The sequence below is a fragment of the Mastigoproctus giganteus genome, chromosome 8 (assembly GCF_048544385.1).
Source record: "Mastigoproctus giganteus isolate SK-2022 chromosome 8, ASM4854438v1, whole genome shotgun sequence".
Lineage (NCBI taxonomy): Eukaryota > Metazoa > Arthropoda > Arachnida > Uropygi > Thelyphonidae > Mastigoproctus > Mastigoproctus giganteus.
This window is the reverse complement of record NC_143582.1, coordinates 72,883,352-72,899,122: the sequence shown is the minus strand read 5'-3', so window position 1 is coordinate 72,899,122 and position 15,771 is coordinate 72,883,352. Positions and strand designations below refer to the sequence as shown.

At 35.6% G+C, this 15,771-nt stretch overlaps 1 protein-coding gene across 2 annotated transcripts in view; it reads right to left on the bottom strand.

The window, feature by feature from the left end:
- The window catches only part of TBC1D5 (TBC1 domain family member 5), a 416,292-nt gene that overhangs the window by 240,417 nt on the left and 160,104 nt on the right, over window positions 1-15,771 (bottom strand). For both annotated transcript variants that reach the window (XM_090379490.1, XM_090379491.1), the window contains exon 10: window positions 224-244. In XM_090379490.1, coding sequence (XP_090235616.1) covers window positions 224-244 — 21 coding nt within the window. The remainder of the gene's footprint in view (window positions 1-223; window positions 245-15,771) is intronic.

Here is a 15,771-nt window from a genome sequence, read left to right as displayed (position 1 = left end):
TCCCAAGTTTGCTAAAAATTATGTCATTTCAACTTAAAACTAAACAAAAATATTTTGACTATCTGAACTATAAAGCATACAAAATTTGGTGGGACTGCTACTGGCTTTGAATTAATAAGATTTTATAATATATGATTTCTATTCCATTTAAAATCAGTTTGAAAAAAAAAAAAAAATTTCAACATAAAATAATCATGAAACAGAAAAGAAAAAGGATTCTAACCTGACAGATGGATCAAAAGAACTGTAAAAGAAACCAGTAGAATTAAGGTTAGTAATTTTTATTAATTTAAATTATATATAAAAAAGTAAAAAATAAATAAAATAATAATAAAAAAATGGGACACTGTGAAATATATAAAAAAATAAAATTATAATGTTAAAAAAAGTAATGCAAAATAACACTATTTTAAAGTTGCAACGAAATAATGCAATATACTCAAAATTAGAAAATTATAAAGTTTGCAGGCATGTAAACAGATGCTCTCCCGATAAAATAAAACAAAAAAATATATTAAATAAAACAAAGCATGCTTGTCCATTTACATCCTAAGTACTGCAGCTGCTCAACCTAGAGGGATAAAATTTTACACACAGTGCCTTTCCAATATTCAGTGAAGACATCATTCTAAATTTTTAAATTTAAGCAGGTATTATTTTTTTTAATTTTTAGTTTAAGCTTAAGTTTAAGTATTATTTTTTTAAATTTTAAGCACACATGTGAGTAAACAGTAATTCTGACTAGATATACAGCTTTTTCATATCAGTTTTTAAAACTGGTATGAAAAATCTGCAAATTTGTGGAGAAATTTGCAGATTTTCAGTTCTGAAGAATCTGGATGGCTAGCAAATTGTTAATAAATTAAGCAATTTGATTACTTATTATTAATTACCTATCAATATTAATCCTAGCAATTATTTTTTTTGACTTCAATTTACCATAATGGAGTGTTTTACAATGGCTATTAAAAGATCCAGTGTTCATTAGCATTTTACAAATGGGTTGTAAAAATACTTAGGTTCTTGGTTATGGAATAACTTTATACATCTTGAAAGGGCATTAATTAGATGAAAAATAGTGATAACAAGAAACTTGCCTTGGTTTACATATATTGATAAAATTTCTACATTTTGTGCACATTTTAGTTGTATGGAAGAACAAAAGTGATTTTATTATATGACAATGCTTTTAGATGAAACTGGAATTACCTCTATTGTCTAGACATTTGATAAAATTGTCACCATAATTTCTACCTTATTAGGTAGAAATTATGGTGACATAAATAATTAATTAAATAATAATTTAATTAATTATTGATGATAAAGGTGAGTTATTAATTATATAAAGTGCGATAATGATCAAGGGCATCAAGAGCTAATGGGTAACCAGTAAAAAGTCCACGATGCCTGCTTAGCAACCTGTCTTGGAAAATTTCATGTCTGACTATACAGTCACCCCTAGCTCTTTTTAGTATTAGTACAGTAGACTTTCAGAATGACAGCACCTTCAAGAATTCAAGGTGCTGTTATTTCAATTTTTCCATTATCTACTAGAAAGTTTTATTTTTAATATATTTAATGCAGAAATAATGAGGCTAAATAGGAAATAGAAATTAAGAATGCAATTTTATTAACTGCAGATAAAAAACAAAAATGTTGAGGATTCAATATTATATTCTGCCATTAACACACTCCTGCTTACGCCTCACTCTATTTTCTTTATTATATCACATTTAGTCTGCAAGGGTAGCATAGTGGTATCGTCACGGTCCTCCCCACCTGGGTGAAAAAAACCTGGGTTCGAATCCTGGAGGAACTTTTATGGGCTTTTTTAACTCAGTGGCTGAGTTAGTCAGTCTCAAGCGTAGATAGCAAGATTTTTCCCTCAAGAAACTGGGGTTTTTCGTCCAGCAAAACAGCCAAATCGACCAGAGAACACGTGCAATTTACAGACAAAATACACATGGGTATATGAATTAACTTTCCGGGTGATCCTAACATAATAGTTTGGATTATATCGTTTATCACTAAGCTTTAATGTTGTTCTTCATTTCTTCTCTGTATGAGGTTTATTAACTTTAGGAGCCACTGTGAGGAGTTTTTAATTTAAAATAAATGTAAACGGCTGTATAATCCGTGATATCAGTACAAAATTCACTTTGAAAATGGCAAATGTAAACAAATATTAAATAATTAAACTTCACACCAACCAGTACTTGAAAATATTTTAATACTATAACTAAAAACACTGTATTTACAATAAAATAACCGTTCATCGTGTGAACGGTTTCGGGTAGCGTGCTCTCAAGCCATTTCCAGTTCTGGTGCGCAAATTTTTTTTTTTTTTTATGAAAACCCCAACACGAAAGGTATCAAAACCTATAGTACTTAGTACCGTGCATGGGTTGAAGGAGAAGTATGGGGGAGGGGGATGCCGGAAACTTTGCTCTAGAGACTAAACATGGGTTTCACCACTTCAAGCCTCCAATAAGCAAAGTGGTGGTATTTCACCAGTTGATGAAAGTCATCTACCACCTTAAATGGGAAATACCAATCACATTCCTGGGGAATCATGTGACGAATTCCGTGGACCTGCTATTTAAGGATGTGGCTTAGTTATTTTTTTTTTGGTTTTTAGGAGCATTAGCAACTAAGGCCATATTGCTCCGGGATATGCGGTGGTCATTCCCTGACCTTTCCACATCCTCCGTATTTGGTGGTGACGGGCTCGAACCCCGGTTTATTCAAGAAGCGTGTGCTGTGCACTGCTGCTCCTTCCCACCTGGCTACGGAGGCGCCAAGGATGTGGCATACAGCAAAATGTATGTTGTTGAGAAAGGAGACTGCAGTATCCGAAAGCTACAGTTGTTATGGTGTATTTTAAATTTTTAACATTCTTTAATATCAGTCATATTTTAATTGTTTCTATTTATATATTTTAAATATTTTAAACTAGTTTTATTATTTTATTGTAAATACAGTGCTCCCAGTCACAGCACCAAAACATTTTCAAGCACTGGCCGGTGCGAAGTTTAATTATTTAATATGAGTTTTCCCAACCTCGTAGGCCTATTTAGAGAATGTAAACAAATACAGTAACCATGTGACTTGCCATTTTATTTTTTGCCACTGCAAGACATCTGTGCTGTACGTAAACATCCAATCTCAATGTGCTGTTAGCTCAAATGTTCCGCTATTTGGGGTGCCATTATTTCAACAGTCTACTGTATCAGCCATATCGAGGGTTTAGTGTGAAACAACATTAACTACAAAATCATTTTGTAGTAAACGCTTTTGTAATTAATCAAAAAAAAGTCATTTGACATTTTCTTGGTTTACCGGAAATGTAGTTACAGCCCAAGCTAATTTGTAAAGCACTAGAGAGATACAACTGTGTGACATGATATGCACTGTTATCTGTATAAAGCTTATTATACAGATCTTGATGCAATTTTGATAGTTGATGCTTGATAATGACACCAAGTTGTATGTTATATGACAATATTCTTATCTAATTTTATTCATATATTTTTATATATATATATATATATACCATGATTTCATTTGATACAATTTTGTAGTTAGCGTTGGTCGACACTAAACCCTCAATATGGTGCAAGGAAGCCCTAGCATTTGTGCAACTGCCAAAAGCAATAAATAAATAAAATAGTAATAATAACAATTAAATAAAATAAAATACCTATATGACTCCCACCTCATGCAGGTGTTTATCCAGCTAACCTTTGAATTTTCCCAAGGTGTCAGCCTCAAACACACATGGAGGTAACTTATTCTAGTAATTAATAACTTGTTGGTTAAAATAAAACGTCTTGTGATCTAAACATCTTTTCCTGCCCTGGAATCTGAATTTATAGCCTCTAATTCAGGAATCATTTATAACAGTAATAGTTCCACCCTCATTCATGGAGTCCATATCAATTCATTGCAAGATAATTCTTGTATTCAGTTTGGTGCATGATAATTTGCTATATGCAACAACTCAGCACATAAAGGTTTTGTGCATGAGATTATTTGGTGCATGACATTTTGCTGTATGTGACACTCTGGTGTTTGAAAATTTGGTGAAAGACAATTGGTTGGTATGGCAATTCAGTGAATTCTGTGTGAGAATTCAGTGTATGACAAAGCAGTACCAAAAATACAAACTTTAAATAAGCCATGCTGTAAATGGTTATTTTAGTGATCGCAATATGGTTCATATCTTTGATAGAGCACATTAACCACCTACATTTTCAGGTGCATTAACATATGTGCATAAAGCATCTATTGTTTTCACTATATTCATCCATCCTTATGTAATAACTTGACTCCTAATGGATAGATTTTCATAAAATTTTATATTTGGCTCTGTCAGAAAGATGTCAAAATTTCATTAAAATCTGGCAATTGTTATTTCTTTGTCTATCCATTTGCATTTAATAATGCAGCTTCCAGTGAATGGATTTACATGAACTTTTATATTTAGTTCTTTTAATTTATTTGGCCCTCTTTCCCAAATTTCATTAAAACTGGACAAATAGAAATCTGGGTTTCCTCCACAAAACCAACTACACACCTGGATACCATTCACGTTGAGCCAGTTTGGTGGGATGGGTACAAAGAAAGCAAAAATTAAAGTAGGCGTATGTTATAAGCCTAATAACTGTGATCAGTACAACACACAACTATACAGAGAAATACTGGGTGAGCCAGTAAATCAGCATGTCTAATAATGGAGCATTTATTATACATTTATAGTAAATATATTTAACTTTCCAGATGTTTGTTATTTGGTTTTTTAGGAGCATTAGCAACTAAGGCCATATTGCTCCGGGGATATGCGGTGGTCATTCCCTGACCTTTCCGCATCCTCTGTATTTGGTTGTCACGGGCTCGAACCCCGGTCTAATCAAGAAGCATGTGCTACGCACCGCAGCTCCTGTCCACCTGGCTACGGAGGCACCAACTTTCCAGATACTGAATGAAACTTATGAATTGGTCACTCATACATTAGAAAGACTTTTGTGGATTTATTGGATTACTGTTTTTGACAGCAACATGTTTTCTAACATGTTGCCTATTTGGCAACAGAGGCAACAAGAAGAAGCAATACTCTTCATCGAATTATCAGCACCAATTCTTCATGCATTAAGAACCTAGTGGTGAGAGACCCTCTGGGTGGTGGTGATCCCAATGTGCTGATGTGGGATTTACTTAAAGACATAACTACTTTTGCTTTTATAAGAGTGAGCTCATAGAGTATTTCAATCCTATGCAATGAGACCAACTGAAAATGTTACCAACAAAATGGGAAGCATTCACGGAAGTAATCGTAGAAGCTACTAGGCTTTTCATACCTACAAAGAGATATACTGGTAGATATAAACTAGTCTGTAATCAACTCACAAAGGAGGTTAGGCAAGCTAAGGCAGAAGTCTCTTGAAAAGAATGCAAAGAAGAACAACAAAAATACTTCTTTACTTTAATCTCGCAAAAAGGATTCTTCTGCTCCTATGCTTATCTTTAGTGACACTCCGATTTCTAGCAAAATGATATATCTCTTTTGGGGATTACCCTGACTTCTAATCTCTCTTGGCACAAGCACATTACAAATATTGCTTCCTCTGCATCTAAAAAACTTGGTTTTCTCTTTCACTCTCGGCATTACTTTTCTTCCAAACAGCTGCTCACTCTGTATAAATCGCAAATCCGCCCTGCCATGGAATACTGTTCCCACATCTGGGGTGGTGCCCCCAAAAAATCTCTCAGGCTTCTTGATTCCATTCAGAAGGGGGCAGTTAGGTTAATTAATGATTCATCTCTAACAGATTCTCTCCACTCGCTTTCTCATAGACGTACTGTTTCTGCTGCATGTCTCTTCTGCTGCACTGTTCTTCTGAATTGGCTTCTATAATTCCCGCTCTCTCTTTCAAAACAGTCCGAACACGTGCCGCCACCAGCCAACATCCGTTTACTGTCCAACTTCAAACCCACAGAACCAACTTATCATCTTCCTCATTTATTCATTCAACTGCCGTTTTCTGGAACAACCTTCCTTCATACGTATTTCCTGAAAATTACAATCTACAGAAGTTCAAGTCCAATGTCAACAAATATCTTCTTTCGTCTTCTCAACCTCCAATCCAAGCACGGTACTAAGTACTATAGGTTCTAATACCTCTCGTGTTTGGGGTTCACATAAAAAAAAAAAAAAAAAAAATCAACAGTAGAAGGAAGGAAGGAAGATGAATCACATTCATGTTGAGGGACTGTTAAGGATCCTACTCAGGTTGCTGACAAATTGAATAGGAATTTTGCATCTACATCCTTCTGTTCCAAGGAAATATTGAAGTCAGTGGTTAAAATAATGCAGGACACTCTAAAAAAGAATGCAATTATACTGCTGTCACAACATGGATTTGTTAACAGACCATCTTGTATGACCAATTCAGGAACATCCAGTAACAAAGGAACTGGATGCAAAAAAAAATAATTTTGATATGATCATATACCAGGATTTCAGGAAAGCTTTTAATACTCTTGCACATAAAAGATTGCTGTATAAATTAGAGCAGTGTGGCATTGGCAAGTAATTGCTATGGATAAAGTTGAGTGGGTGAAGACAGTGATTATTAATGGACTGCTCTTTGTGGACTAATGTTGTTTTCTCTATTTAATAATGATACTGATGAAGAGCATTTTGACAGTAGGTAAGGCTGAAACAAAACAGCTATTGTACTATATAGTAGAACAATGCATTGAAGACCCTAGTTTTGAAGAAATTCAAAAAGTTATTAAGTGCTTAAAGAACTTTAAAGCACTAGGAGCTGATGGAATAACTGCAGAGTTTCTCAAGAATGGTTGTTGTTGTTGTTATTTGGTTTTTAGGAGCATTAGCAACTAAGGCCATATTGCTCTGGGATAATGCGGTGGTCATTCCCTGACCTTTCCGCATCCTCCATATTTGGTGGTGACGGGCTCGAACCCCAGTCTAATCAAGAAGCGTGTGATGCGCACTGCTGCTCCTTCCCACCTGGCTACGGAGGCGCCTCAAGAATGGTGGAGTGATTCTATAATCAGATACTATTAATATGATCTGAGGGAAAAATCCTTGATGAATGGACACTTGGAATTATACAGTTGATTCACAAGAAGGGTGATAAACTGCTTTGCTCTAACTATAGAGGTATTACATTGCTGAGTGTTACTTACAAGGTTTTGTCGGGAGTTATTTATAACAGACTGGCAGCATATTCAGAGAAAATCATTGGAGAATATCAGTGTGGTTTCGGACCCAAATGCTCAACAACTGACCAGATTTTCATCTTGAGGCAGATACAGGAAAAAGCAGTTGAGTATAATATACACTTATTTAACCTATATGTAGATTTCAAACAAGCTTTTGATTCACTCAACAGAGAGGAAATGATAAATGATCTCCTTCTCCTGGGCATACCCACAAAGATTGTTAGGCTCATAAAAGCAACCCTGGTTGGTTCTAAAGCAGTGGTGAGAATTGACATCGAGTTGACAACTCCCTTTGACATTAACACTGGTGTTAGACAGGGCGATGCACTCTCTACTGTGTTATTTAACTTGGTTTTAGAGGCAGCTGTCAGAAAATTAGAAGTGACTGGACACATAGGCACAAAGACAGTGCACGTCTGTACATATGCTGATGATGTCGCTATTATCAGTAGTACTAAAAGAGCACTGGAGGAAACGGTGGCCAGGCTGGATAGTGAAGCACAAAGAAGAGGACTTAGGATAAATGAAGCGAAGACAAAATATATGGAAGTCCGGAAAATGGCAGATAATACGGAAAATTTAAGGACCAGCAGCTTCTTGTTTGATCATGTTCAAAATTTCGCCTATCTAGGTTCGCAGATAAACCAGTCCAACTGTATTACTAATGAAATTAAGTCCCTTATACACATGAAAAACTAATGAAGTCCAGAGTATCGAACAGACATTTAAAATTAAGAATATACAAAAGTCTCATTAGACCAGTTGTAACGTACTGATTGTGAAGCTTGGATATTAATGAGTAAAGATCAGCAGTTGTTGAGAGTGTTCACGCACAGAATTTTGCGAAAAGTCTTTGGGCCCATACAAGATGTTGATGGATCCTGGAGGATCAGAATGAACCATAAACTTAACAATCTTATTCAGGGTGCAGACATCGTCAGATTTGTGAAGAGCCAGAGACTTGCCTGGTTGGGACTCTCCATGTTATGAGACTGGATGACAGCAGAACTAAGATGATAATGAAATGGAAACCTACTGGTAGGAGAGCAAGAGGAAGACCACGGAAAAGATGAATGGATAACGTAGAAGAAGACTTAAAGATCATGAGAATAAGAAGTTTGAGAAGTTTGACTTCTGGGAGGGCTAACTGGTGGAAAATCATTGGGAAGGCTAAGACCCACCCTGGGTTATAAATGCCAGAAGAAGAAGATGAAGGTATATTAGTCTAAACATTTAAGTTTGCATAAGATACAAAAGTTTGCAGGGTTGTTAATGGCAATAATCAAGGTGAGTTCCAAAAATCAATCACCCACCGGTTGGAGGCAAACTTCTGCCATCAATCCTGCAACCAGGGCTGTAGTGGAAAGTATATGCAATATATCCTCTGGATTTTTTTTTAGGTGAATAGCGTATACCTTCTGGTTTTTGAAAGACTTGAAAAAACAAATATTATTAAAATATTTATTGAAAATTAAAAAATAAATTTATTAGAATTTGATTCTTAGGCAATACTTATAGTTTTAATATATACGCCATAAATATAAGTAAGTAAATATGCAGTACACACACACACACACACACACACACACACACACACACACACACACACACACACACACACACACACACACACACACACACACACACACACACACACACACGGTATACCCTCTCGAATTCGATTAATAAGACTGATATGCACAGTACATCAGGCTTATATTGTATATATTGCTTTTTGAAACATTCATAGAGTATACCTTCTGCTAATTTTACGGCTACAGCACTGCCCGTAACAATCCTTCCTCAATTTGATTTTAGTCTGAGAAAACGGAAGAATGTCATCAGCATCAAGCTAGCTCAATCCATTCAGAGCCTTAAACTTCGTCAAATCAATTCGCAGTCTCTAGACACCGCAATTTTCAAAAACTGAAGCCATTCTTGGTAAGACCACCTTTTGTTCCCTTCACCAATCTTATTGCCCCTCTTCTCTGCACCTGTTCCAGCAAGTCTACATTCTTTCTAAATAAGGCCTCCAGACCTATATGCCTCAAAAAATAACTGCAAAACTTACCATGTTTTAGCAATATAGTTTCCTAGTGAAATAGTTTGGTGACTCCATTATTTTTCGTGGAACAGAAGTCAAACTAACAGGTCTGTAGATACATTTACACATCTCCAGTCCTTGGGGACTTTCCCCGAGTCCAAGGATGCTCTTATAATTATGGCTAAAGGTTTGCTTACTTCCTTTGCTGCCGCCTTTAATATAACTGGATATATCCCATCCACGCCAGGTGCCTTTCTTATGTTTAACTTCCAACAATTTCTCCTCACTTTGCTCTTTGTTATTATAGAATCATTTAACTCCCTATTAAGAGTTTGATAAACATCTGGCCCTCTCCCCACTTGAATAACTCCTCATGTGTGAATGTAGATGCAAAATACTCATTTAGTTTGGCAGCTATCTGAGAATGACCATCTACAGTGAAACCATTGATATCAAGTGGACCAATCTGATTCATCCCCTTCCTTTTAGAGTTTATATAAGTAAAGTCATTCAAAGTAAAGCAAAGCAAAATAAAGTTATAAAAGTCACATCTCTGTGACTGAATAACAATGTCAAACTTTCAAGTGTTCTAGACTGTGAAGAGCAAACATATCTTCAAACTCACATTTATCCAAAGACAGAAGGGTGGCAATTTCTTTGCTTGAATTTGCAACATCCAAGTGAAATGGACCACACAAGAACTGAAATGCCAATTTGAAGTTGTTGAAATCAGAAAATTGTGATTCAAATTACTGAGACAGATTTTTTTCATCCAGTTAATATGCAGACCACATCGAATGGATGGCATCCCTCATTTTTTCTAGAAATCCAGCCAAAATTGGTCAAATCATTCTTCTCAGTTAGTACCATGAGAAGGTTCAGTTTTGATTTGAATATGCTGTACTTGTTCACATATTACTTTTCCATTTCCATGGAGCTTCACATTCAATTCATTCAGTTGAGCCATAATATTATATTGCCACAAAGGGCTGTCAACCGTCAGAAAAATTTTAGATCTGACGTTTCCCAACAAAAAATCTCGAATATCAAGAGGCAAAGAAGTAAACCATTCCAGTACTTTTCCTCTTCTCAGCTTTCTCACATTTGCAAAGCCAATAAGATTTTCGAAATCAAAGTAATCGCAATCTTTCAAAGCCTTTCTCACCTCAGCATTATCTTCTGCTGCTGATTCACTTTGTTTTCAAATAACCCACTTATCAATCTCTGGGGGTGAAAACGTAAAAATTTTAACAATTATAACAGTTCTTGCGAATATGCTGAAGCATGGAAAAATGTGAAAATTACAAACTCGAAACGGACACAAACATATGCTTTAAAAAATGTTAAACTGCAGACACTACCCGTTCAAGGTTGGATCTAGACTCAAACTGAAGGCAGGGAGAAAAGTGTTAGGAAAGGGAGTGAAGGTGAGTATTGGTTAGGCATTGTGTCAACGAGTCATTCAGATGAAGGAATATGAACCATTAAGTTATAAACAGCACACACTGTCAGGAAAAAGATTTGTTACATTTTATTGTAGCAAAATAAGGCAAACTCAAATTTGCCACACTTTCATGGCCAATTTGCCACTTGTGGAAAATGGACCATGATGGTTGCCACCTCGGGTCTAGAGGGTGGAACACACTTTAAATAAAAAGCAGCATACTTCTCCATTGGAGCAGTACTTTTTATTTCAAATGGTGCAGTACTGAGTCAACTCATAGTGAAAAGTTCTATAATATCGGATCAATGAACTAAGTAGCAGATGTAGTTTGCTCATTGCTATGTACAAAAATATAGTCTATGCCCAACTTGTACAATGATGTTTTATAGCACTCATTGCATGAGGCATTACGTTTTAATTTACTTCATTTTTTAATCTGGTCTACCATCTTAAAACTCACATACTGTGGGTATATCTTGTCACAGGGCTGTTCAGTCTTCTGGTGCTTACTTACCTTTAGAGACAAACTGAGATTAATAGAGTTTGGCCCATTCTTACATTCTGCATCTCACATATGGTGGATACATTTTGTATATCCACATTTTTATTTTCATCAGAAAATTTTAACTACGGTCTGGGTAATGGCATGCACTTTAAATAAAAAAGTAGTAGTATACTTTTACACTGGTGCAGTGCTTTTTTTTTTTTTTTTTTTTTTTAATTTAGGCATTGTACTAATTTATACAATACCAAGGCAACTTATGGTGAACAGCCTGCACACCATGAGACTGATCCACTCAATTCTCCAATTCACAAAACAAAGAGGAAGGGGGGGTATCAAACAGTGATATGAATAATTACCGACCTGTAAGTCTAACTTCACAGTTCCAGGAGTAATAATGGAGTCGCCGGTTAAAGAAGTAATGCAAGACCATCTAGACAGAAGTACTGTTATACTTCAGTTGCTGCATGGGTTTGTCAGGGGGTAATCTTGTCTAATTTTGATATCATACACAGTCATCCCTCTATTTGCGTGGGGTTTACATTCCAGGAAAACACTGCATAGCCTAAATCTGTGCAATGCAAAATGTAGTTTATACGACATAATGAGTACCTGTACACAAAAAAAATGTGCAAAAAAAATTTTATTGAAAAAAATTACAAACATGTCCATAAAATTAATTTGCTAATACGTACCTCTAGATTTTAATCTAAATTCATTCCTTCTTCTTCGCTGTTTTCCTGTGATAAACTTGCAACAGTATCCAGCACTTTTTGGAAAAAATTAGTTAAAATTGTTTGCTTAGAAGCATGCTGTTTTTCTCTATAAATTTCTTCATAAGGAACTAAAGCTAATGATAAAGTTCTGTGAAAATTTAAACTCCTCTCCAAACTAGGATTCATATCCAGAGCTTCTTAGCTAAACTGATTTGCAGACCTGTCTTAAAAACTCAGCTAGTCAATTCATGGTCAAATTTTTGTGTGCATATTCTTCATTTTTATCAGTTTTGTTATCTTCTTCACATTGTGAAAAAATATCATCCACTGATAAATATTCTTTACGAGATTCAAGGACTTCTGTGATATCTGCTGGTTCCAGTTCTTCAAATCCCTCTCTGTTAACATTTTGTCAATTCTCACAATCTCAACTCCTCCGGAATTTCGACCGTGGCTTCTTTAGTGCAGCTTTGTGGCCACAGTTTTTTCGACACTGCATTCTTTGTTGAGTTCTTAACTTCACCCCATGCAAACTCAATATTTTTTACAGCATTAAGAATGTTATAATTCCGCCAATAATGTTGAATTGAAAGACTGTCTATTCCATCAGTAGCTTCTACCAATTGTAAAAAAAGATATTCTTATGTAATAAAGTTTTAAGGAAGCAATAACACCTAGGTCCATTGGCTGAATTAACAAACTTGTATTCGCTGGAAGAAAGGAAACTTTCATATTTGGGTGCAGATCAGACAAATGTGTAGGATGACTGGGTGCATTGTCAAGAAGGAGCAAGATTTTGAATGCTATGTTCTTCTTCAGGCAATATCTTTTTGTTTCGACACAAAAGCAATTTAAAAATCAATCCTCAGAGATTTTAGCTGTCATCCAGGCTTTTTTATTTAATTTCCAATGAACTAGTAAGGAGCTTTTTGATATTCCTTTAAAAGCACAAGGATTTTCTGGCATATAAATTAGAAGTGGTTTACACTTAAAGTCACCCTCTGCATTGCCACATAACAAAAGTGTTAACCTATCTTTTGCAGCTTTGAAAGCTGGGAGGTTTTCTCTTATTTTGAAATGAATGTTTGGCTTGGCATACGCTTCCAAAATAGGCTGGTCTCATCAGCATTAAACAATTGACTTTCTAGATAGCCCTCAGTTGAACACAATAACATCCTTTAAAGTTTTCGAAGAAGCAGCTTCCATATCTGCACTGGCTGCTTTGCCTGTTAATTTTAGATTGTGAAGGCTTTGACGTTTTTTAAAATTTTTTTCAAACCAACCCTTACTGGTCTGAAAGATGTCTGCATTGGATGGACCGGCGGCTTCTTCTTGTAAACGATTAAAAATTTGCAGAGCTTTGGCATGAATAATATCTGAACTAACAGGCATTCTGTTTTGAATAAGATCTATCCAGAAAGAAAGTAATTTTTCAGTTTTCTCTATTAACGGATTTCTCACTTTTGTAGTGCTTTTCGCAGCCAATGATGTTGTTTGTTTGTTATTTGGTTTTTAGGAGAATTAGCAACTAAGGCCATATTGCTCCAGGGATATGCGGTGGTCATTCCCTGACCTTTCCGCATCCTCCGTATTTGGTGGTCACGGGCTTGAACCCCGGTCTAATCAAGAAGCGTGTGCTACGCACTGCTGCTCCTGCCCACCTGGCTACGGAGGTGCCACAGCCAATGATGTGGAACAGATAACCGAACTTTTAATTTTCTCAGCAATTTCCCTAATTCATTGAATACTAGATTCATTTATGCTGTATTTCTTGGCCAATGTCACAACCTTTTCGCAATTTTCTAACTCCTTGACTTTTTAATTTTCCCTCAATTATTAAAAAAATTTTTTTTGTTGTGACTTTCTTAAGACATTTTAGGCACTAATTAAACACACATTTTATATACACAATAAATATTAAATCAGCAAAAGCAATGCTTACTGATTAAAACACTTTACATTGCACGAACCAGAAAAAGATTATGTCTGAACAACTAACATAGGATAACTGATGAAGGGGGTTCCCGAATTAGGAAGTTGTTTCAAAAATAACCGGACAAACACGCCACCATTCAATGCTGTTTAGTTAAAAGAATCAGTTTTGAGAGCCTTTGTGATATTTTTCTAAATCACATTTCTGGAGGTCATGACCATAAAACAATAAAAACAATTTGCACTTTCCAGTTTATTGGACTTTTCTGTTAGTGCAACCTATTATAAACGGGTAGTAAACTCAATCTAATTGCATTTACAATAATCCTAATAGCTGGAATTCTGTGGGATTTTACGTTATTATGGTGAAATGTGTTTTCCCTTCAATGAAATCTTCAATCACATAAAAAACATAAAACAATCATGTAAAAAATAAATTTTCAAAATCTGCTCTTCATTCCTATTTTTGAAGCTTTCTAAACAAAAATCGTGCAGGTAGCGAAACCATGCAATAAAAACAGTGAAAATTGAGGGATGACTGTACTTGGATTTTGGGAATGCTTTTGATACTGTTGCACATAATAGATTGCTGTACAAATTGGAGCAGTGCATCATTAAGGGTAATTTACAGGTATGGATAAAGGGATGGTTGAGTAGAAGAAGACAGAGTTGTTATTAATGCCCTTCGTGGACTAATGTTATCAGTGGAATCCCCCAGGGTTTGGTGATGGGCCCATTGTTGTTTTCCATATATATTAATCATATTGATGAAGGTATATCAGGCTTAACATCTAAGTTTGCAGATGATATGAAGGTTGGCTGGGTGATTAATGACAGTAATGATAGTATGCCACAGTAACATGATCCAGAAAAATTATGCAGCTGAGCTCAGAAACAGCAATTAAAGTTTAACATTGGCAATACAAATTACTGCATAGGGGTAGCAGTAATCAAGATTAATGTACCAACTGTGTGGGTACTATACTCAGGGTAGTGGAAAATGAAAAAGACCTGGGGTTAACTGTGTAGTCAGATATGAAGTTTTCTGAGAAGTGCAGAGATAAGGAGGTGATTATTTCATTTTATAAGGTAATGGTCAGGCCACATCTTGAGTACTGCACACAGGTCTGGAGGCCTCATTTTAGGAAGGATGCAGAGCTGCTGGTATGGGTACAGAGAATGGCAATGATATTGGCGAGGGGAACAAGGGAGTACGCTTACCAAGAAAGGCTTAAGTTCTGCAAATTGCAGCATCTGGAGACTAGGCACTTGCGAGGTGATCTGATTGAAGTGTATAAGGCCTTGAATGATTTGAGCAAGTTCAATGATGATGAGATTCTACCTCTTGCTCAGATTATGCACCTTAGGGGGGGTATAAATTCAAACTGAGAAAAGATAGTTGTAGAATTAATGTGTGGAAATTTGCTTTTAGCCAGAGGTTGCTGAAACAAACTTCTGTCTGACATTGTGGAAGTGGATAGTTTGAATAAATTCAAGGAAGAAAAAGACAAACTGTTAGAGGGGATGGATAAGTGAAAGCAAGCAGGTTTTTTGGCTAATGCTGTATAAGCTTGCTTTCTTGCATTATTTACAACTACTGATACTAATACTACTAAAATAGCAAACCTAGTTTCCTCATTGCTATATATATACATAAACAGGTTTAACATACTTCTCATAATATGCCTAAATACCTTAGTAACTTTATTGCATACTAATTTGTAATTGCTGACTTACTGTAGAATTCATTCTCTGTTCCCTGAAGATTTATACACATCCCATGCATTTTTCTTCTCTGACAATAAACTCCTCAGTTCACAACTGACATCCATCTTTTTCTTTGATGGTTAGTAGCCTCTATTAGCATTAGCAGTGGCATCTGATG